This window comes from Macrobrachium nipponense, chromosome 41, assembly GCF_015104395.2.
Source record: "Macrobrachium nipponense isolate FS-2020 chromosome 41, ASM1510439v2, whole genome shotgun sequence".
Taxonomy (NCBI): Eukaryota; Metazoa; Arthropoda; class Malacostraca; order Decapoda; family Palaemonidae; genus Macrobrachium; species Macrobrachium nipponense.
Genome location: NC_061102.1, coordinates 4,951,329 through 4,976,137, shown reverse-complemented (window position 1 = coordinate 4,976,137; position 24,809 = coordinate 4,951,329). Strand labels below are relative to the sequence as shown.

The following is a 24,809-nucleotide window of genomic DNA, read 5'->3' as shown; positions in this document are numbered from 1 at the left end:
ACTGAAGAATGTTCATAAATAGATGATAGTATTCATTTCCATTACCAAAATTTATTGTATATCTGAGATCAGTTACAGATCAACTGTTGATCCTACAAATGTAAACACATTCATAACCATGCTTATGGACCCAGAGTCAATTTTGCCGATGCTGGAGGGCTTATGTGAAGACAAGCAAATTCCATCATCTCTCTCTGGTGAAGGATGACTAGCATGCAAAGCTTTCTTAGACTTCTAGCATAAGGATTTCTTCTTATGGTAGGAAGCCAAGTCTCACTCTTATCTCCTATGAAGGGCAATTTTAAAGTCCAGGCAAGCAGTCAACAAGGCATAGGGGTACCAGGTACATAAAGAATATGACAGCATCTCCTTCAGGAAGGATGTCAGCAAAAGGATTGACAGGGTAGAGCTCCTGTGTAGGAACTGCAGGAGCATTACCACTGGACTCCTTAACCAAAGCTAGTTAGCAGACCTTCTCTTGACATACCCAGAGGAGGATAAAACATGGGTATCTCACCTGGGGGAGACAGCTGGATGCACACCTGTTGCTGTCACAGTTGGAAGGTACATGCTGAGGTTCCTTCTCCATTGACAATCCCCTTTTGCAACAAGCCAGGGCAGAGCAGAAGTGATTGGGGCATTAAGCATACAAGAACCAGAAAGGGTCAGCACTGTCAGAGGATAGTGTACCCCAATGTGAAACAGACAAATGCTTCTTAGTTTGATTTGATTAATATAGATTTTTGGCATTATGCCAAGACTGAGGCAACTAAGGCCATTCAGCACTGAAACGGAAATTGACAGTAAAAGGTTTGAAAGGTTTGAAGAGAGAGAATATGAACGGAGGTACAGTATAAGGAATGAAAGTAGTTGCAGCTAGGGGCTGAAGGGACGCTGCAAAGAACCTTAAGTAATGCCTACATTGCACAGAATGAGGTGGACTGATGGCACTACCCCCGTATACTCATAGCAGGGCAAATCAGGCCTGCAGATACTACCCTTGAAAAAACGAGTGAAAACTGAGGATTTATAGTAAAGGCAACATAAAGCATCCACACGTGCTCAATCTCCCCACACATATTTTCTTTGTTCAAAGTCAGAACCTTGAACAGCATCCATACTAATACTATTCAGCTGCAGTTAACAAACAAGCCACAAGTCATAAATGAAGACACAGGGAAAAGGGGGATCTGACACAAGTCAGTGAAGGAGGTAGCAGAACCAATTCTGGCCATCACCAAGAATACTCATATATAAACGCAATGGTCTGCATTTTTGTAGGAACAAAATATTAGTATTCCCAAGGTGTTTGTGAATCAGTTTGTTCATAATAACTGGAATCAAAGATCTATTAATTTGAATCTAATCTTCACTCTTAGGCTAATAACTGAGCAATCTGGAGATCCACAACCTCTGTATAATAAACATATTGAACCAAACAAAAACTTCTTAAGAGTTTTTTTCTGAAAAAAAAGGAAAAAATATGTAAATACTTACCTATAAGTAAATACGTTATACACAGTAATTTTGTGGGTTTCTTTTTCAATAAACACATTGTAGGAATTAGCATAGGCGAAATTTGGTCTGAATTTTTTTTTACAATATTAGGTAGGTACTTTTAAATAATGTATTTCTCTGTATGATTTACAGACCTCTAAGGTTAGGTTAGGGTTTCCATAGTTTAGGTTAGGCTGTATATCTGATAAAATACAGTATTAAAAGCAAAGTATTTAGCAATTTCCAACAATTCTGACGGGAATTTTCTTATGGGAATCCTTAGACCTGCATTTTGGGAAATCTTCATTCTGGAACATAAAGTAATTTGGATATCTGTTGAAAGAATCAAAATAAAACTCTTTACAAACATGAAAATACACCCAAAACCATATTTCGAGATTTTCCAATAGTTTTCACAGCAAATATTACACTAGGCCTATTGTCAGTTCAGTCTAATAGGCCTAGTTATACATACATCACGATCAAGCAAATTATTATAGCTAGGTACTAGTAAGGTGATTGGTTTTAAATTGGCAGACTTTGTGCCGTTTTAAATTGGCAGACTTTGTGCCATAATAAATAAATGAATATTTAAGGGAATAAGAGGTCTGAAGTGGACATCTTGACTTTTAATACCTAGTAAATGGCGGTCGGCCATTGTAGATGTGATTCTCGTAGGCCTATAAATCACAATAGGCCTAGATATATTACCTTAATATCTGCCTTCAGGTTAAGATGTGTAAATCTAGATCGGATATGTGACAGGTGATACGAGGAGGAGATTAATTAATAAAAATAAGACTAATCACGTAAATAAATAAGCCTATTCAGTAGGAAAGCAGTCACAGAGTTAAAGATATAGGTACATAGGGCCTATAGTAAACAAGACTAGAACTACACTCTTGTTTCACTAGACATTCTCACCTCGAGTTGCTACAGACGCTGAGGGGAAGTCATTCATGCGTAAGTGTACACACATACGCAACAAAGAGACCCAGTGGGAGGACAATGGCGAGCTTCAAGTTCACAAGCACGCAAGCACACAAAGAAAGCGACTTTTGTTCCTTGGGGAGTGGAAAAATGGCGGCGTACTTGGCACTACATCTGTAGCCGCTCGAGGTCGGCCCGAGACTGACCTTTGTTACTTTAGCTCTATAACAGTGGGAGGAGCAACAAGTGATTTAGCATTTCTTAATACCCATCTTTAATATCATACCGTGTAAATTTTAAAATATTTCTCCGGCATCTATAAATCGATTTAAATTAGATATTCGGATAGATGATTTTTTTATGGAGTCAACTAAAGCTTTCTCTCGAGTGAGTCCATAAGAAATGCTTTGTTTACAAATTGCTTCCGGTGAACTTGTCATTTTACCTGTAACGCCCGAAATTGATCTACTACTACTAATATGCTCGAGTGATGTGTGAGTTCGGCCGAGATTATCATTAAAGCGACCATAACGTCTTTCAATTAATAATCAAAACCGACAAATCTTCCGGAATTTTGGGGCCGAGGCTGAGATTTAATCTAGACCTCCTGGGATACTACCTACTACCTGTACCGAGTCCTATCTAGGAGCGAAAACGAGCTTCTTAAATAGAGATTTTGCTGTGGAAATTTTGGATTTGTTCCTCAGCAGTCACTGACAACATCCAAAATTTATTGTAAGTAACCAAATTAATGAATGGCTTTCGTTAAACTAGCTAGCTACCTATAGCTTAATTCAGGCCTCGGGGTCTCGTCTGTCAGTCATGTCTCGTAGGCCTGAAGCATTAAAAAGTTATTTTTTATTTCTTCTTGATTGAAGAACTTGATTATTTAATAGTAGTAGGTATCCTCTGGTAACTTGAAAGCAGCATTTGCTTGGCTAGTCTTGTGTTTGTGCCATTCATCAGCTGTGTTAGGCTCATGTAAAATTGCCTAAGATGGGCTTATGGACATTCCAGCATTGATAGGTAGGCCTACTTTGAGGGGTAATAGATCAGTGTAAGTACCTATTCTTGCTTTAATAGGCAGCATGTGCAACGCGAAGAAAATTGGTAATCCTGGCCTGATGTAGGAACATCCTAATTTCCATTTAGGATACCTACCTACCTAGAATAACCTACTAGCCTAAATGGTAATTGAGTTTCAATAGCCACCTGCTAGGTACCCTATTATTTGGCAGTATCACAAGATTCTCAATAGAATCGGCTAATCAGTAATGTATTTTTTAGAATAAAAGTAGGACAGAAAGCCTGTTTCTAAGGTTATAACCTATGCCTATCCAGTAATGCAAAGCAAACAGTTTTTCTGACTGATTGTCTTATATTTTATTCATATACCTAGATCATTATTTTATGTAAACCCCTCATGTTACTGTATAACTGCCATTCTATATCTAAAAATTATGGAAGAACCAGTGCTACCTAATCCATGATTAGGTGATTGAGGAAAGGAAAAACCAATAGGGTAATTATGGAGGAACCAATGCTAATTCATGATTAGGTGATTAGGGAAAGGAAAAACCAATAGGGTAACTAGTAAATTGCAATGGCAAGAATGATCTGAAATATGTATATTATTAGATGAGTAGTCAGGAAAATGCATCGTTTTTGTGTGTAATCAGTAAGTCATCAAACACATGAAAGCATGGCAAGGGCAGTTAAAAAGGATATGTCCTAACTTATCAAAATGCACCTCATTACTGGCTTTTAACTTTTCTTAGTGTGTATTACCTATTTACCATAATTTGTTGAAGCTGTTTATTTGGTCAGTGTTTTATTCAAGTCTAAATGATTGCTTGTATGTAAATTTATTACTAGCCTATCTTTAGCTGGAGGCATTGAAGCTTGGTAGCAAGGTGGTTAATTGGTTGTAGGTTGGTCTTTTACTTGTCATAACCCAGCACATTGTGACTGCCCAAGTAGAAGCTGTTGCTGTAATTGTTGTTGAATATGATGTGCCTGGATTATTGAATTGGGGTGTTGGTTAAAAAGATTAGTGTGTGATTGAGTACATACTAGAAGTTTGCAGGATGTGTGTATATTTGTAGCCTATCCCAGCTTATTTCTTGATGCAGAAGGAAAGTTCTGGGTTTTCAATAGGTATTGTAAATGGCCAATACCTTGCCACACACTCCCTTAGCACCAGTTAACTACAATGTTACAAATCTTCAACCCATTTGCAGGTGGTAGAGGGCATATCCAACATCAAAGATTCTGGTTTGAGTTTAGGTAAAATGCTGACTATCTTAAGAATATATGATAATGTGTGGTGTTTTGCAACAATAGTCGTTACATAATGATCTGAACCTTTGTACATTAATGGGAAGAGACCAGGTTCCCTTGAAAATATTAGATAAAGTTGGTTATTCCAAATCAAACTAGGGCACAGGGAACCTCCCACATTGGTGAATTCTAGCTTGTCACAGAAGTCATCCTTTCCCTCCTCACATAAGTAACTGGAAAGCTATTTCCAGGTAGTGAACAACACCATACAGTTCAACAGACAACACATCCAACTTAAGGAATGAGTTTCCTGTATAGTAACAGACAAGGGTTTATTGTTGTAGCAGAAGAAAAAAGTTCTGACATGTAGGTGAGTGATATGTTGGTATCCTCTCTCTCATCTACCTGCCACCACTTAACTACTTTGTTTACAAGCTTCAAGAATGCGTACAAACTGTTGCTAACGATGTAATTTGTGGAAAAATGCAGTATAACTGGAATAGTGTAGATTTTTGTTAATTTAGTGTACATTTTCTGTAGCCTTTACAAATTTCACCCTTTATCCAACTTCTGGGCAACCTTCATATGTTTATATGCTTTATATACTAGTTATGTGTTTGTACATACGTACTGTATATATTTGACACCATAATTGACCAGTTAGTCCCAAATGATCTATGAAGATCATGTAATGTGGTTGCAAAAGAGTGATCATTAACACATGGTCATGAAACAAGGAAATAGTCAGGGAACTTGAGTTCACAGCTAAGGATGTTTGCTCAAGCTAACAAAGGGGCATTATGGGTTGAGATATGCTGTGTGGCAATAGATCTCAGTAAGTTATGAAAGTTGTGCCTTAACTACCAAGCGTTAATTATAAAAATCTGTAATTATATGATCCCTTAACCTGAGACCCCACTCTATAGTAGTTACATTTCGGGAGTTTTTTATTATGTGTATTGTTTGATTACCAGAGTTTATTTAATTATAACTTATTTCATTGTAGCTTATTTATGACATACAAACTTTAAGACTTCACTTGTAAATTTTTATTGTGCGATAGAAATTTCAGTGCATTTTTCATTTTCCATTGTATCTTCCTTATTGTTACCCTCACTTTATTCTATATGGTTTTTGGTATTTATAGACAAACATTTGCAGCATGCTCTTATTGGGTAGTAAAAAGTAAAGGCTGGTTCAATGACAATATCATACATGCACTGTATAGTCTTTGCTTGCTCCTCATGAAGGTTTTGTATATACATAGTAGATGTATAGTATTCATCATAAATTTTCATTGCCTTATACTGTTACATGTATTTTGCTTGTTTGTACAGCTTTTCATCTTTATTTTTCAGAATGTTGTGAGTTAGATTGTAGAAGATTGAATTAGCAAAAGGGTTTCCTTGAAATGTACAGTCAAGTGCATACAAATGGTGAAGCCTCCAAGATGCTGGAGGCTGCTTTGCAGCAAATGGATGGTATAATTGCAGGTAAGCCAAAAGAATTGTTTCCTCAACAGTAATATTTTTTATTCCAGGTATTTCTTGGATGAGTTTTAATTACTGAAAAGTTAAAATATCCAATATGTAAATAGCTAATGTATTAAATTTCACACCATGGATGATATAGCGGCATTATCTGCTAGTAAATGCAATACAACTTGACTAGTGGCTAGTATAAGTGATTTGTAAAAAGAATCTGTCAGTACAAAGGAAAAGTCTTCATTTTCACTTGTACCTAATGCTTAGTTTTGATTGGATGAACAATTTTCTAAACATGGGAGCTACCTGCACTTGTGAAACATTCTTGATTGGTGAATTGTTTATGGTTAAGACTTATTTAATAAGATTCCTTTACTCTGCAGGCTACCTTTGGATTGGACAGAGGTAAGCGCATAGAAGTTTTCACAGAAACAGGGAGATTATCAACATGTAGGCTTGACCGAAAATACTTATTAATTGTTTAATGCAAATCCATCAGTCATGTTAAGCCCAAATTGTGGTTGTGATGTTCCCAGACACATCCAGAATGATTTGTGTATTTCATATTTATTTTGTATTAATTTAATTTGACTTCATAGCATTTCCTCTTTTTTTTTTTTTTTCCCCTTTTACAAAGGTGACTAAATATATGTAACTACTGACGACTTGCTTTTAGCTGGTTCCCTTTATGTCTCTATTTTATCTACAGTGGTTATTGAAGTTCACTTTTTTCGTGCTATTGTTTGCTTATTCAGTAATTCCACTGATGTTAATGTAATTTTTAATGTAGAATTAATTGACATTTATGTCTTAACACTATTTTTGTTTATTAACTATGTTATTAGCTTTCTGATACTTAGTTGTAAGAGTTGTCGAATAACCCTTATTTTGGTCATACTGTCCAGCACAGATAAAGTAACATTAATATAGTAATACATACTAATACAAAGATCTCTGAGGGTCTGTTTTGTTAGGTATTCCAGCCTCCAGGATTGACCTCTCTTCAGTCCAAGTCAACTGATATTCAAGATAATATCACTGCCTCATTGACTATTTGTCTCTCGTCAAAGAGTTGGTGTAGCAGGAGAGGTTTGTCTCCTAGATCTTAGTGTCATATTGACAGATGCAGGGCATCTATTAGGCATTGTGAGATGTCTCAGTGGATGAGGCTAGCCTTGGAAAGAGTGACTGCGCAAGATCAAGGCTCCCATTATTCCCATGCTTTGAGGAAAAGGTAGATTACAACCTTCACGAACACAGGTATACGATGTTGTCAGTCACCCTTTGATATAGATGAAAGATGGGTTCCTGACATTTTCTGTTACAACATGCCTATTGGTGTGCTTGAACTTATAAATGCACACACACACATGTATGATTCTGTTTGGCTGGAATGTAGATTGGCTAGTTTCCCATTCCAGTCCATGTGGAAGAATTAGATTCCACCATTTGAAGTTGGATAGCCCCTTTCACATTATGCTGGGCACTTCTAATTTAAATAATGAGGGAGATGTAGAGCAGATTTGCAATTATTAACAGACCATGTGTTTATCTACGTGTGTCTTTCATAGGTTTTGATACATTGTAGCAATAGTTCACTTGACAACTGTATGAAGGTTCATTATAGAGACCCCTCTTTGATGATATGTACAGATTTAAACTGTAGTTGTAGGAATGACAGTCCAATGTATGAAGCTAAATGTATGGCAGTCCTAGGTGATAGCTTATCTCTGTGTACCTAGTTGTCCAAGTCATATTATGATAAAGCAGTCTGAGGTCCCTGACTAGGCTGAATTGAGAAAGTTATAGTAATTACTCCCAAGAATTTTGCTCAGGAAAGAAAATGTTGGAACCATAATGACAAAGGCCCACATAGCAAAGTTTCATGTAGGAAAAGCATTCTTTCTAAGTAATATGTACAGTATTAGAAAGTCCACAAGGCATTGTTTAAGGACCTTGGAACTTCCACACCAATAGGGATTACCCTCTTTGTCTATCTGCTTACTAAAGCAGCTGATGGTGGTTGTGAAATTTTGAGTAAGGTGTTGCCAAAAAGTAAGCCATGTCTTGTTTGTTAACTGATGACTATGTAAGTATAATAATACACTGACCGGTGTGAATGTGGAACAAAAATGAAATAAGAGGTGTGTATTGAAGGCCACTGAATAAGTATTGTTAACTTTTTAATTTTCAAGGTTGGAGAATGTTGCAGTGAATATTTATTTTAAACTTACCTTCTATTCTCTTTTTAGGAGCACAGTTAGAGCTTGCCAGCCTCCCAGATCGAAGTATGTCACCCATTCAAACAGTCGCAGAGCTTGCAGAAAAGCTGCGCACAGCTATTCAGAATTCACAGGTAATTTATGCAAGAGTACAGTACACTGTGAAGTAGGGGTTTGAGTATAGGGCCAGACCTTTTGAATAACTATTAAATTTCACCGTGGTTACTGGCAATTTGAGTGTTGAAATTTCATTAGATGGACTACTCATAGGTGACAAAAATGTAGTTTTGAGTTTGGGCCTCAATTTTTGCCTGAGTCGGGAATAATTGTTTTGTAAAGAGTAGTACAATGAATTTAATAAATAGTGGGGAACATCGGCATCTTGTCAGCTTTGCATGGAAGGGCGTTTGTAGGTTCTATTAAAATGTAGACTGTTCTTGTTAAATTGTGTAAGGTTTTAAAATGTATTTACAACTATAGATAGGGTTATGAGATGTTATAAATGAAACTTGTTATCGTGAATGTAATATATTGTTTATGCATGTATATATAGAGAGATATAACTAATGTATAGATTTATTAAATCTAGTATTATGTGCCTAGTAAATTATAAAGGGTTCTGTTCTACAGGATGACGATTCATCCGAGGAAATAGAGGACGAGACGAAAGCTTTCCTTTTGGATTGGTTGAAAGCTTCTCCTCGAAATGTAAGTACATTGTTCCTTTCTTTTTTTTTTCCCTCCTACATTCTTGCTTCCATAAGACACTGTCTTTGTGTCTCAGTTTGTTGATCTGAGTCTGTGTTCAGTTTCAGGACATCTCATTATGAGTGGTACCATGTTCTTTGATGGATGGTAATAATTGCTGAATTATCCCCATCACTTCCTCATCCTGTTACCCTTTTCTCACATGTATATATAAAAGCCAGCCATAAGAATTTTTTGGCTGAATGTGTTTTCATCTTACTGTACTTCTATGTTATCCTTGGTTTTCTTATTTGATTTTTGTGCCATTCACTCTGGTAATATTGTTTGCGGTCGGCCAAAGATTTGTGTTGTTTGCGTTTTCTGTTTCGTGCTTTTTTTTTATATCTTGCATTAATAATATACGCAAATAACAGTATGGAATCACTAAACAGTCATGAACCATATTTCATCTTCTACTACCCATTTCCATGCTGCAAGACACTGATAATGTTATATTTTTTTTAAGAAAACAACTGTTGTTGCAAACAGGGATTAGTGATTTTTGGGATTTTAGGTAAATCATTTGTACATAGAGTTTCAATTTCATGATTGATATCAAATTTTGTACTGTGCTATTTGCAAACCCTGTTGAAGAACAGATAGTACAAATAGATTAGAACATAGTTTTTATCCAGTTTGGGCAAAATTGGTTTGCCATGTGCTGGGTAATCTACAAATTTTGTAATGAATTTAATTAACAAGTAGGTAACTACCTGATTATGCCTACTTTATTGTCTCCTGTTTGGTGGACAAACAATGTATTTTACATTATCCTTTATGGTAACAAGCCCACTGACCACAATTGCTACTTTATTATTTGGTGCGAATCATTTCTCCAAATGCAAATATGTGTCCGAAGAATATCTTTCTCTCACTGTTTCGCCAGTCAAGTTCTTGGAGAGTCCTGGTGGAGGGTGGAAATGTTTGCACGAAATAAGACCCTGTGTTTCCGTTTCTTCTTGTAATCCCTGTTTCCTTCTTTATCTTGACTTTGTTCTTAGTATTATATATGGTTTATAATATATATGTACATTAAAGCCTCAATTCATGCAAAGAAATGTGAATTCGTCCTTTTTGAAATCACTTCCCAAATGCTGAATCTGTGGTGTGAAAACTACGAATCACAAGCTTCTTTGCTACTTCATTAGGCTTATACTCACATGTAAGTTTCCCTTACTATTTGCATCCATTTTGCTTGCAGCCTCCATCTAATTGGCTACTCAAATCCTTATGTTTAATGACATCTATTCATTTAGTCCAACTCTTTTCGATGTTTTTGTGCCATTCTGTATCTTTCCTAAAAAACTTAGGAATGTGCAATAACCTCAACTACCATTAGACTTTCTCAGGACCAAACTGGTCCCATCATTTCCATTTGGTCCATTTTTCCTCCACTTAAGTTTACCTTTGTACTTTACAAAGTGGCCAAAGCAGGATTAGCAATCTAAATGAAGATTGATCACTGTAAGGACTTCTCTACCCTATGCAGCTAGAAAGTTGAATACAGTGATTTCGTGTAACACGAAAGAACACTAATTTTCCATAAAGAAAAAAAAAAGGCCTCTTGGTTGTGATTCATATTTCGTCGTTGTGGGCTGCTGCGGTCTTCCTTTTAGCTCTGGTGGCGCTGATTGGTTGAAGCGACCCCACAAGCAGAATGGTATTGAGGTCGCCCTGCAGCTCTTCGGGTAAATTGTTGTTAGAACAACAAACACTCTCTAGTGGACTCTTGGCCTCCTTCACTGGATGGAGACCCTCCCTCTATTCGCAGTCTGGGCCCCACCCCATACTCTGTAGGTGGGGGAAAATCAGGGGGTAATTAAAATACTGTAAGGGAGAGATTGGGGTGGAAGGGAAAGATCAAGGGATAATTGAAATTTCGAATAGATAAATACTGTTCATAGAAGATTTGTTCTATCTCTTTAGAATTTGTGGTCAAGTCTCATAAGATCTGAAGAATAACCTGTTTATCTTAGATCTTGGTCTTGTTTCACCATTTTTTGTGATGTTATTGCATTGTAACTGAAAGAATACATTTTGATATATGTACGTATTATGAATATGCAAACTTGTGGGTAAAAATGTTGAACAGAATTTCCAATTTGGAAGGAGTGCATGCAAATGACAAAGAAAAAGAAGTGGCAGCACTTCAGGTGTGGGTTTGCCTTGTTGCTGACAAAGTGCGTTACAAGTGATGTTTGGTAGACTACATGTAACACTTTAGGAACAAAAAGGTTGAAGGGTTTTCTTTGTGGTGACTTAATGCTCTGATTCATTCCCATGTAGTACTCAGTTTTGCATAATAGTAACTTGCATAATAGTTTTTGCATTTTGTTGTCTAGTTGCTTAAGCAAATGCTGTTGGCTAATGCATGTCAGTGCCTTTAGGAAAAGTACAATAGACTCACGTTTTAGAGGGAACCAAGTCGATTTAATGAGAAATCTCTCTTAAGGAAAGGGACATTCACCTGAAGGGAATAGCGCGTGACCTCACCTAAAAGAAAAAGAATAAAAACCGAGAGACAGAAAAACACTCCCACTCAAACACATGTGAATGAGTTAGTGGAGAAAGAATGCAACATCGCAGCAGGTAGAGATTTATTTTTCAACAGTCGTTTGCAAGAGAGAGAGAGCGAGCTACAAGTAAACACACACGTGCTAAAGGAATTATATATTTTTGGGGACTGCAGTTTCCTGACTTTTGTTGATTCTCTGTGAGAATTTTTACGTCATATTTTGATGGGGACTAAAATACTCAGGGAAAGAGAGATGCAGCTTGAATTGTTTTTTGTTTACATCACAGTTTCCAGGACTCTGGGATTTTTTTTTTTTTTTTTTTTCCCTCAGAACATGTAATCTTGAGGCTCCATCATTTTTCCCAGAAAGAATGATTTGATGATTAGTTTTGCTGTTGTATCTTTGATGCTCATTATTGCTTTTGAACTCTAGTGCCCATTTATTTTTCTTATTTGGACAGTTAAGGTTGAGGTTTGTATGTAATGGCCCTGCACACACACACAAACACCTCTCTCTCTCTCTCTCTCTCTCTCTCTCTCTCTCTCTCTCTCTCTCTCTCTCTCTCTCTCTCTCTCTCTCTCTTGTTGGTGTCCCTGTTGCAAGTTGAGTTAGTTGTCTGTAATTGGTCAACAATTCCTCAGTTTTCACAGTTTATAGGAAAGAAGTAATTTTCTCTCTCTCTCTCTCTCTCTCTCTCTCTCTCTCTCTCTCTCTCTCTCTCTCTCTCTCTCTCTCTCTCTCTCTCTCTCTCTCTCTTCAGAGCAAACACAAGAGTGATGTCATGTCATGCATAGGGACTTGGTGTCAGCAGCACTTGCACAGCAAAATTCAAGTACCGTTGTAAACAACAATTATAATTGGAGTGTCTCTCGTCGCGCCCAGGAACTTGACCCTTGAGTCCACATGAGACATGATGTCACTAATTCTCTCTCTCTCTCTCTCTCTCTCTCTCTCTCTCTCTCTCTCTCTCTCTCTCTCTAGTGCATAGCGTTTGATGATCAAATTTTTAAAACCTTTTTTAAGGCCCTTTGAGTTTATCGTAATAATGATTTTTAATGAAATACAGAATTTTGACTCTCTCTCTCTCTCTCTCTCTCTCTCTCTCTCGTGAATTTTGATTGGGAATCTCTTACGTAGGTTTGATACATTTAGTCTGTAACATTCACGTTTTTACATTGTCCTTATGTCGTTATGTATCTTTTATTGTGTTTTGTACAAAAAGAAATTCTACCTCACAAATGACTACTGCATCTTTCATATATAAAGAAAGGAGAAAGACCGACTTTCTTTTGAAATTGGGGGGCTACCATAGAGTAACGAGTGTAAGAAACTGACAGATAAAACGAATTGAACTCAGCAAAAACTATCGAGAGAGAGAGAGAGAGAGAGAGAGAGAGAGAGAGAGAGAGAGAGAGAGAAGGCAAGGACAAAGCCAAAGAATGAGTTCATGCTAGACTTGGGGGTGTGGAGGAAGGCTTGTGGGGGCGGGTAGGGGGATTGGGGGTCGTGGCTAGAGAGTGCTTGTTGATAAGGTGGCTGTGTTGCTTATCACTTTATTTATTTTTTTTCCATTTTTGATATATAAGGGAGATATTTTCTTTTTTGTTGCCTTTAACCTTATCTTTCCTCGTGAGCGTCGTATTCTTTGGAAGGCGCAATTCTTTGGGCTTGTTCGATATGAATAGGGTTCGTCTTCTGAATAATAATAATAATAATAAATGTTGTAAGGGCTCCACAATAATTAAAAAAATATTAATAGTTCGTGTATAATTTAAAAACACTTTACAAAATTTTTTGGACTGCAAAGTGTTTTTAAATTGTACACGAACTATTAATATTTTTTTTGTATTATTGTGGAACCCTAGAACATTATATAGACTCTCGTGATAGAGAGGTTTCCCCCAACAAATAATAATAATAATAATAATAATAATAATAATAATAATAATGACCCGTTTTCCTTGTCAGACAGACATCGCGCGAGGTTGGATTCTAAGCGCTCCCTAATAAGGCTGCTTTTATTATTAGGCTCAGAGGTCTGGATAAACCAGTCCCTAATAATTAAAATAATAAAATAACGCCAAGCGAACGGAATCAGTCAATTCACGACGAATCAACGCGATTCACCATTCGTCTTGATTCACCAAATTAACTTCAGTGTAAGCGAATCGAATCCATTCAAATCGTGCCGATTCGCTTGGTGTCAGCGGTTACATTTTTGAAGTCGGAGTGGCGGCGAGCGAGTCAAGACGAATAGTGATTCTACGTCTTGATGCTTCGTGAACTGGGCGTGGCGAATCGAAGACGAGCGTGATTCGCGTTGATTCTTGGTGACTCGGTTCGATTCGCTTGGTGTAAAACGCAATTATGGTGAATGTGGGCGACCTTATTATTATTATTATTATTATTATTATTATTATTATTATTATTATTATTATTATTATTATTATTGGACAAAGATTGTTCTCGGCTATTCTGTTAAGGTGGAAATGACATAATAGTGATAGATGTAGTGTTAATTTACAAGAAATTAAAACGAAATCCTTCTTTTTACAATTAAGATGATTATAGTCAAATGAACGAACGAGGGAAACAGCAGTCGACGATTATTATTATTATTATTATTATTATTATTATTATTATTATTATTATTATATGGTAAACAACGGAGTGAGTCATAGACTACATACAGACTTCGTACGCGTAAGCAACCCGAATACGCATTTGCTCATCCATCTTAGTACTCGACAAAAAATACGCCTCATTTGGGTCACCCCCGTGTCTCTCTCTCTCTCTCTCTCTCTCTCTCTCTCTCTCTCTCTCTCTCTCTCTCTCTCTCTCACACACAGTTTTTTTTACTGATGGGAAAGTGGCACGCGTATTGAACTCGTACGATACAGTTAATTATTTTTTCCTCGAGTATTGTACGCGTATCCTTCCTGACTCTCTCTCTCTCTCTCTCTCTCTCTCTCTCTCTCTCTCTCTCTCTCTCTCTCTCTCTTAGTTTATTATTATTATTATTATTATTATTATTATTATTCTGAAGATTAACCCCTTTCATATGGAACAAGCCCACCAAAGGGGCCACTGACTTGAAATTCAAGCTTTCAAAGAATATTATTATTATTATTATTTATTATTATTATTATTATTATTATTATTATTATTATATAGGAAACGAATCCACAGTCACGTATAGGTACATTTATTTGAAAAAAATAAATCTCAGCTGAATTCACATATGCTCATTTGCTAAAACTTCACGAAAGTTTGCATTTACCAAGACGCACAGTGGCGTCCCATTTTACGAGTAAGTATATACACATATATGTGTTTATACTTACTCTGTAGTAGTAGTAGTAGGCGAGATTCGCCTTTGAAACTGCTCCCATACGAATCGTGCTGGGACGGGGAGTATGGGAGAATGCGATGATGTCATGGTCCTTACAATGTACTCTCCTTTTCTTCGTCTTTTCGTTCTGCCGCGTGCTTGTGTGGCTACAGATGTGGCGCACCTTATGCTTGTGCTTGCACAGGGAATAAAGTTCTTTTCCACCCGCTCATGTCTTATTATAATAATGCGCCAGGTGGGTTTGTTTGGTCTGTTGGTCGTGAACAGAAAGGGGCTATGATGACATTTTAACATTTTCGACAAGAACCGACTTCTTTCGACTGAGTTTTATCCTTAAATTCACATATATGTATACTATACACACAGATTTTCATCTGGGAATGTGAATTAATGTTGTAAACAAAACTTTTTTTTTTTATAGGGTTGCGATGAAATCAGAATTTGGTCGGAAGTTTGCCTTATAGTTGACAGACCTGAATTTTTTATTTCTCTCTCTCTCTCTCTCTCTCTCTCTCTCTCTCTCTCTCTCTCTCTCTGAAAATAAACTAGATATCTGGACTAAATCTCGTTGAAAGAGCACCCGCTTTTGAAATGGCCTTCGAAGTCCTGTTTGTGTCTCTGTGGGCTTTTTTTTCTGAGAGAGAGAGAGAGAGAGAGACCCTTAAGTAAATACAAAACATTGCAGACACACCAGAGAAATGTGGTGTTACTGATAGAACAAAAATTCAGGTTTATCAATTAAGACAATTAGAATATATATATATATAATATATGCCATCATACACTTAAAAGTCTTTGTTTACAAGATTGATCAATATTTGTACATGAAAAATCTCTCTCTCTCTCTCTCTCTCTCTCTCTCTCTCCTCTCTCTCTCTCTCTCTATCTCTTCTCTCTCTCTCTTCTCTCTCTCTCTCTACTTTGAAGTCTTCCCCCAAAACAAGTAGTGGGCGCAGACAGTTAGGAACATGCAAATGTTTTTGGCTTAAATTGATCTGTCACTGTTGGGCTTCAGAGAGAGAGAGAGAGAGAGAGAGAGAGAGAGAGAGAGAGAAAGAAAACTTCGTTCTCCGCTAAATAAAAATTTCTCCCTCTCTCTCTCTCTCTCTCTCTCTCTCTCTCTCTCTCTCAAATGTTTATTACTTATTTCTTTCTTGAATTATTTTAAAAATTATTTTGGAGAGAGAGAGAGAGAGAGAGAGAACTCTCTCTCTCTCTCTCTCTCTCTCTCTCAACACCGGATGTTTCGCGGAATTAGAACTTTGAAAGGTCAGCGAAGATGCAGTGTATTTCTATCTTAATAAAGTTCTTCTATTTTGATAATTTACGTAAATTTTTATTGATTTATTTATGAATTTGTTTTTCTCTTTTTCAATAAGGTAATCTCATTTTTTTTCTGGATTTCCCTCTACTTGATGTAGCTCATTTCTGTTGAAGACCGTAATATTCTTTGGAAGCTTGAATTTCAAGTCAGTGGCCCCCTTTGGTGGGATTGTTCCATATGAATGCGGTCCGTCTTCTGAATGATAATAATAATGATAATAATAATAATGATAATGATAATAATAATAATGTCAAAACGTGTGCTATTGAATGTCACAATTGCTGTTAAATGTCACTATTGTCAAGCTAATTGACATCCCCTGATGTGCATGTTCAGTCATTTCACACACGTCTTCAATCACTTGTCACACTTCAGTGATGGGATTGCTTATACAAAGTGGCACACGTTACTCTCTCTCTCTCTCTCTCTCTCTCTCTCTCTCTCTCTCTCTCTCTCTCTCTCTGTGTGTCAAGTGGCATGCACCCCAGATCTCGTGACTTATCTTGACAGTCATCTGCCATACATCTGTCAACACCTTCGCTAGTGTTCGACTCTGTCGTTATTAAATTCAGCCATGCTTTGATTTAATGAGCCTCTTATTCGATGCGTGCTACATCTCTTCGTTGAATGGGCAGCTCTCAGATGATGAGCTCAGCTTTGGTTTTTTGTTTTATTGATCGTAGATCAAGTCAGGTGTGATGCGTCTTCAGTCACAGTCTTCAGTCACGTAGCATCATCATGATGTGATTGTAATGCTTGTGCTGACAAAAAGTGTCAAGGGGGGGGGCGGTTTCTTTGTTTTGAAAGTATTTTTTTCTTTTGTTAATCGTTTATTTATTTTAATGTGTGATTTTGATATTTTTATTGCCTTATTTCGGATGGATTGTGTCTTCAATCACATAGCATCATCGTGTTGTGATTGCTATGCAGGTGCTGACAAAAAAAAGTGTACAAATGGTGTTTTCGTTTTTTAAAAGCTGGGGTTTTTAATTTGATTATTTATTTATTTCATTTTGTGGTTTTTGATGTTTGTATTGCCTCATTTTTATGGCCCCATTTATATATATATATATATATATATATATATATATATATATATATATATATATTATATATATATATATATATATATATATGTTTTTTTTTTTTTTTTTTTTTATTTTTTTTTTTTTTTTTTTTTTTTTTTTTACTATCCATCGAAAGCAGACAATGACAACCCTGAGAGGGCATCTTTTTACCTCAATATCTTACTGGTATTCTCTCCCACCCCTCCTAATATATATGGCAAAAGTACCCCACCCCTCCCCCACCCCCATCCCCCTCTATCCATTCCCCTTCCCTCCCTCCCTCTGGGGTTTCATCATAAAGTAAACAGATTAAACCCCCCCTCTCCCCAAAAGAGAGGCTAAGGGGGGGCCGGGGGCCGGGGAAGAACAGAAAGTGAATAGGTATTTGGGATCGGAAAAATGTTTTTGAGAAGAGAGTAGGGGTGGGGGGGTGTGGTAATGAGGGAGGCAGACCAAGAGTTTAATTTCGTAGCCTGAGTCAGTCAGTCAGTCAGTCAGAGGAGGGGAGGAGGAGGAGGAGGAGGAGGAAGAAGAGTTTAATTTCGTAGCCTGAGTCAGTCAGTCAGTCAGTTAGAGGTAGGAGGAGGAGGAGGAGGAGGCGAGGAGGATTAGGGAGAAGACATTATACCGCAGGTTTTTCTTGAATTTGAAGGTCGAATTCTCTCTCTCTCTCTCTCTCTCTCTCTCTCTCTCTCTCTCTCAAGTTCAAGTGGTTTGTAGTGTAATATCCCTGTTTTCGTGATAGAGATTTATTTTGTAGTACTCATTTCGAATGTTTCTGCAGATGGATATTATTCTTAAGAGAGCTGTTGTAACCCTCTTCAGTCCCTCTACCCCCCCCCCCCCCCCCCCCCCCCCCCCCGCCCCCCCCCCCCCCCCCCCCCACCCACCTCCCGTCACTGTATTTATTTAGTGATAATAGTTTTTGTTTTCTCTACAAGAAAACTGTTGAAGTGACTTTGTCTGTCCGTCCGCCCTCTGATCTTAAAAACTGCCGAAGCTAGAGGGCTGCAAATCGGTGTGGTAATCATCCACCCTCCAATCACCTAACGTTACAAATTGCAGCCCTTTATCCTCAATAGTTTTGATTTTATCAAAGGCTAAAGTTAGCCATGACCGTGCATCTGGCACCACCGAGTTCCAGTTCCGGAAGCGCCGCCGACGCCCCTCCATTTGATAGCATCTGGGGAGCAGCTGAGCGATGCCCGATCGTAGCTAAGAGTTTCGTACAGAAAAATCGGTGCAGTTTTTTTTTCTTTTTTTAATAGTTGCTAGGTAGGAGTTTTAAAAGAGGTTGACTTTCCCCCAGGGTGTGTGTGTGTGGCTAAGGTTTAGTGCCTCTGGTTTAATCCGTATTTACTCTCGGATTTGGGGCGACTGAGGTCTTGGGGATTACAGGAATTTGGGTATGTGTTCAACACACACACACACACACACACACACACGGAATTAGATCGGAAAACTATTTGCTGCCAGGATTCACTTGATATTTACTTTTACTTGTGAAGCTGGTGAATTTCTTTTATTTATTTATTTATTTATTTATTTTTTGTTACTGGCTCTCAAGAAACACACACACACACGCACACACATACGGAATTAGATCGGACAACTATTTGCCGGCAGGATTCACTGATTTTAACGAGAGACGTTGGTAATTTTGTATTTATTTATTTATTTTTTATTATATACTGGCTCTGTTGATTGTTCGTGTTACTTAAACAGCATGAGCAAAGGAACCCCTTGATGTGGGTTAATATAGCAATCGTTTCAGCTTTGTAAATGTGATGTTTTTTTTTTTTTTACTGAGCTGTGGTGTGGTACTACTGGCTTTATTCTTATCTTCGGCCTTGTAGTTATTTTTGTTGTTGGGGGTGGGGGGGATTCTTTGTGGTTCCCATTTTAGCATAAGACTCAGACTTTTTTTTTTTTCTTTTTACTTTTTTCTTACACATCCTATTTCTACAATTATCCTTTTTTTCTTCTACAATTAATCCTTTTTTCTTCATTATTTTGACTTTAGTTCTCTGCCATTCAACATTTGTGTTTTTATTTATCTTATTGAGTGAAGCTTTTTGTGAATTTCAAATTATCTCAACCAAATACGATAATGAATGATAAAATTCAGACACTCCCTGAGAGAGAGGAGAGAGAGAGAGAGAGAGAGAGAGAGAGAGAGAGAGAGAGAGAGAGAGAGAATATCCTAAGTTTTAATATTTAACATCAAAGGCAGACCTGTACAGACATGCACAGATTTACACCTATAAATATTGCGTTTGTGAACGAGAGAGAGAGAGAGAATACCTTAAAATTTTAATATTTAACATTAAAAACAGTTTTAACGTTTAACATTAGAAGCAGACCTGTACAGACACGGACAGATTTACTCCTATAAATATTGAGAGAGAGAATATTTTAAGTTGTAACATTTAACATTAAAAGCGGACCTGTAGTACAGGCACACAGATTTACACTTGAATATTGAGTTGAGAGAGAGAGAGGAGAGAGAGAGAGAGAGAGAGAGCCGTAGCCGTTTGCTCACTTCATTATCCCAGGCAGGTGTTTACGTCAAGTGGTCCATGCTGATGACCTCGACAATATTAGGCACTCAGCCTAGAGGAGGGTCTGTGCTCACGCCCCAAGAATTTTGCCCCGCGTCTGTGTGTGTGTATATGTGTGTGTTTATTTTTTGGGGGTAGGGCCACCACCGCGTGCGTTCGCGCGCTTGCGCGCTTCATTTTAAGCCATACGTTTTCAGTTGTCATGGCCGGGGAATGTCTGCTGCTGTCTACACGATAGGTGCCATCACCTCGCCAAGTGTCGTCCCTGGCACTTCTCCTCCTCCTCCTCCTCCTCCTCCTCCTCCTCCTCCTCCTCCTCCTCCTCCTCCTCCTCCTCCTCTCCAGGGCCTTTTTACGCTTCGTTGCGTTGCTGGGGGTCGAATACCTCTGGGCGTGAAATGGGACACGTGATACGCAACATTATTATTATTATTATTATTATTATTATTATTATTATTATTATTATTATTAATTGTTTTTTCTCGCCTTGTCCTTTGTCCTAATTAATGGCCGTAAAATAGTCGAGTTTCATTGATTAGAATTTAAGAACGTTTATTCGACCTTTTAGGATTTTGTAGAGAATTTATTATATTAGAACATTGATAAGGACTTTTGTTAGAATTGAATTCGATTCCCGCATCTAGTATTATTTGTAAGATTCTGATTTAGCCTTTTATTCCTTGGCTGGTGGATAGTCTCTCTCTCTCTCTCTCTCTCTCTCTCTCTCTCTCTCTCTCTCTCTCTCTCTCTCTCGTTCATAGAAAACTGTAATATGGGGTGTCTTCTGTATACGTCTGCAGCTGTTTTGTCTCTCATCTCTCTCTCTCTCTCTCAATGTATATATGGGTGTAACTGTATACGTTGTCAGGCTGTTTGTTATTAATGTTAAACGTAGATGACTCTCTCTCTCTCTCTCTCTCTCTCTTCTCTCTCTCTCTCTCTCTCTCTCTCTCTCTCTCTCTCTCTATATATATCTATATATATATATATATATATAATATATATATATATATATATGTGTGTGTGTGTGTGTGTGTGTGTGTGTGTGTGTGTGTGTGTGTGTGTAAACAAACCGAATTCGGAATTCCAAGATGCCCAAGATACATTTAGCATCATATTTAGGAACGAAGAGTAAGATATATTCTCCAACGGCATATGAATAGGTTTCATCTAATAATAATAATAATAATAATAATAATAATAATGAAAATATCCAATATATTCGTTTGAACTCCTCCGGCCTAATTAGGTGAGCCTCTCGAGCGAGTAGTTGCAGTTTCAGGCGCCGTCGGTTCCTGTCGGGGAAGACGAAAGACAATGATTGCACCCACAGTCGTTTATCACTTTTGACTAATAGCCGGGCCTCCTCCTCCTGCCCAGGCGCTGAAGATGGTAGTGGGTATGGTTGCTGGGCATTACCGTCTCTTTGAAATTGCCACCATGTAATGTTTAATTTGACACATCGCTGATTCCAAGGTCTGAAGAATATTCTCTAGATCTCTTGAGCTAAGACGGTCTCGGCCTGCATAAAAGGCTTCTTCTTCCTCCTTCTTAATGCAAGTATGCTGTGAAACTTCCTGCTGTAATGCAAGTTCTATACTGTGAAACTTCCTTCTGTAATGCAAGTATACTGTGAAAACTTCCTTCTGTAATGCAAGGATACTGTGAAACTTCCTTCTGTGATGCAAGTATACTGTGAAACTTCCTTCTGTGATGCAAGTATACTGTGAAACTTCCTTCTGTAATGCAAGTATACTGTGAAACTTCCTTCTGTAATGCAAGTATACTGTGAAACTTCCTTCTGTAATGCAAGTATACTGTGAAACTTCCTTCTGTGATGCAAGTATACTGTGAAACTTCCTCTGTGATGCAAGTATACTGTGAAACTTCCTTCTGTAATGCAAGTATACTGTGAAACTCCCTTCTGTAATGCAAGTAAACTGTGAAACTTGTATACTGTGAAACTCCCTTCTGTAATGCAAGTATACTGTGAAACTTCCCGCTTTGATGCAAGCATTTTGTGAAGCTTCTTTCTGTAATACAAGCATACGGTGAAATTTTCTTCTGTAATGCAAGCAAGCATACAATGCAACACCCTTATATAATGCAAGCATAAGATGCAACTTTATTTTACGATGCAAGTAGATATTAAATGCAACATCCTGCTATATTGCAAGCATACAATGCAACGTCCGTCTGTAATGCAAGCATAAAATGGAACTTCAATTTTTTTTATAATGCAAGTATAAGATGCAACTTCATTTTACAAAGCAAGCAGACATGAAATGCAACTTCCTGCTTTCATGCAAGCTTAAAAGGAAACTTCTTTCCTTTTATAATGAGAACATACAATGCAACTTCGTTCTGAAATGCAAGCATAAGATGCAACTTCATTCTACAATGCAAGCAGATTTAAATGTTCAACTTCCAGCTATCATGCAAGATGAAAGGAAACTTTCCTCTGTAATGCAAGGATAAAATGAAACTTCCCCTACGTACAATGCACTTCGTTCTGCAATGCAGCCTCCTCTCTGAGACGGGACCTCGGCGCCGTTTCCCACAGGTGCGAAGAGCGGTGGAGTCCTGAAGGGTTAAAAAAAGAAAAAAAAAAGCTGAGGATGTGACTCATCGTTATTAATTGAACCAATGGAGCGGAACGATGCAATTGAAAAAAACACTCCGTAGCTATGTGCGAGCGATACCGACTTGTCACCTCTCTCTCTCTCTCTCTCTCTCTCTCTCATCTCTCTCTCTCTCTCTCTCGTTATCTAGTAATAGCGTTCCTTTTGGGGTTGGTAGTTGCGACGAGATTTTTCTCCCGTTTGTAGATTTTTTCGGCGGGATTGTGTTCGGCCGGAGGTTTCGTTCGTAGGGGAGAGTGTTCTACGAATGCGCAGTGTAGCTTTCTGCGCAGCGGCTTTCAGCGCAGCGCAGACTGAATACGTAAAGAAAGGCATCATGTTGAGATTGGGGTGATTGGGACAAGTCTGTGAAATCGCCGTTTATGGCCAAGAAGAGAAAAAAAAAAGTACGAATCCGCAGATCTCACTCTCCCGTAAGAGCAAGTTATCGAAGGAGTTGAAGCCATGAGGTCCTCCTACATGAGGGGAATACCAGAAGGATCTCAGAGGATTGAAGGAGTCTAGGGGATTAAGGTCCTCCTGCAGAAGGGAATACCAGAAGGATCTCAGAGCACTGAAGGAGTCTTGGCCATACGGTCCTCCTGCAGAAGGGAATACCTGAAGGATCTGAGAGGAATTTAAGGAGTCTAGGACATAAGGTCCTCCTGCAGAAGGAAATACCGGAAGGATCTAAGAGGATTGAAAGAGTCTAGGACATAAGGTCCTCCTGCAGAAGGAAATACCTGAAGGATCTGAGAGGATTGAAAGAGTCTAGGACATAAGGTCCTCCTGCAGAAGGAAATACCGGAAGGATCTAAGAGGATTGAAAGAGTCTAGGACATAAGGTCCTCCTGCAGAAGGGGAGTACCCGAAAGCTCTCAGAAGAAGATGTAAGCAAAGAGGTTTCCTGAAGAAGTCGAGACCATTAGGTCCTCCTGCGAAGGGAGTAACCCTAAGGATCTAAGAGGATTGAAAGAGTCTAGGACATAAGGTCCTCCTGCAGAAGGGGAGTACCCGAAAGCTCTCAGAAGAAGATGTAAGCAAAGAGGTTTCCTGAAGAAGTCGAGACCATTAGGTTCTCCTGCAGAAGGGAGTACCCTAAGGATCTCAGGAGAGGATGTAAGAAAAGGGGACGTTTAGCACGCCTTCATGGCGGAAAGGCGTCGCCGTGCCTACCTCGTCGTAGACTACGGAACCGAAGGGCGGGATGTTCTGTGCCTCGAGATATGCTCGGAGGAGGAGGAGGAGGATGGGCTCGGGACCGACTTCGAAGGTATGTGGTTATATAGTTCGTAAGGAATTCTTCGGGTACGAGACCTCGTAAGATTAGTGGGTGTGGGTACATTGCTTCAAAAATAATCCTCTGAGAAAAAGTCATATTCTTTTTGAAATTATGTAAAAATGACATTCGTTTGCACATATTTATAAATAAAAATTACATTCTTTTGAAAATTACACTGCAAAAGTAACATTCCTTTTTGAAATTCATTTTTTGAAAGATACATTATTTTGAGAATAATGTTCTAAAGGTAATTTACATTGAAGAAAATAATAGCACAAAGAATCACATTATTTTGAAAGTGATTTTTTGAAAGTTACATTATTTTGAAAATGAAAATGATACTCTAAAGATAATTTACATTGAAAAAAATAATAGTACAAAGAATGACATTATTTTGAAAATAAAATTTTTAAAAGGTTCCATTCTTTTGAAAATTCTGAAAGAAGGTACATACATTCTCTTGAAAATACTAATAGGAAATTTTGGGTTCTTTTGAAATAAATAATTTAGAAAGATAAAACCACAGTCATTCGGTTTGACGTGGATGAAGCAACAATATGATCCCTTCCCACAGAATGTGCATAAAGAGTGAACTAGCATGCGAAGATGGTCCCTTGTCATTCATTTGACGTCGTATTAAAATCACGACACTTGGGGTCTGCCACTTAATACATACATAACCACAGCATGCAAAGATGATCCCTTGTGTAATAATTGGTGTATTTATGAAAACACGACACTTTGGGTCTCTGTTTATTGATGTATACGGATTTTTTTGTGTATGTTTAAACCTCGTATAGCCGCGCAATACATACATGTCAACATGCAAACATGATCCCTTGTGTAATAATTGGTGTATTTATGAAAACATGACACTTGGGGTCTGTTTATTGATGTATACGTGGTTTTTGTGTGTATGTGTATGT

General features: G+C 37.9%; 2 protein-coding genes across 3 annotated transcripts in view; one reads left to right on the top strand and one right to left on the bottom strand.

The window, feature by feature from the left end:
* Window positions 1-2,631, bottom strand: part of LOC135212449 (serine beta-lactamase-like protein LACTB, mitochondrial) — a 43,627-nt gene extending 40,996 nt beyond the window's left edge. Inside the window, exon 1 of the mRNA XM_064245847.1 lies at window positions 2,422-2,631. The gene's annotated coding sequence lies outside the window, so the exon portion shown is untranslated. The remainder of the gene's footprint in view (window positions 1-2,421) is intronic.
* A 103-nt stretch (window positions 2,632-2,734) lies between these two features.
* The window catches only part of LOC135212446 (liprin-beta-1-like), a 153,176-nt gene continuing 131,101 nt past the window's right edge, over window positions 2,735-24,809 (top strand). Inside the window, exons 1-4 of one of the 2 annotated variants that reach the window (XM_064245845.1) lie at window positions 2,735-3,162; window positions 6,066-6,200; window positions 8,444-8,547; window positions 9,044-9,121. In XM_064245845.1, coding sequence (XP_064101915.1) covers window positions 6,119-6,200; window positions 8,444-8,547; window positions 9,044-9,121 — 264 coding nt within the window. In that variant the 5' untranslated portion in view covers window positions 2,735-3,162; window positions 6,066-6,118. Of the gene's footprint in view, window positions 3,163-6,065; window positions 6,201-8,443; window positions 8,548-9,043; window positions 9,122-23,632; window positions 23,875-24,809 lie in introns of those variants that run through there. The other variant, XM_064245844.1, reaches the window with a different exon arrangement.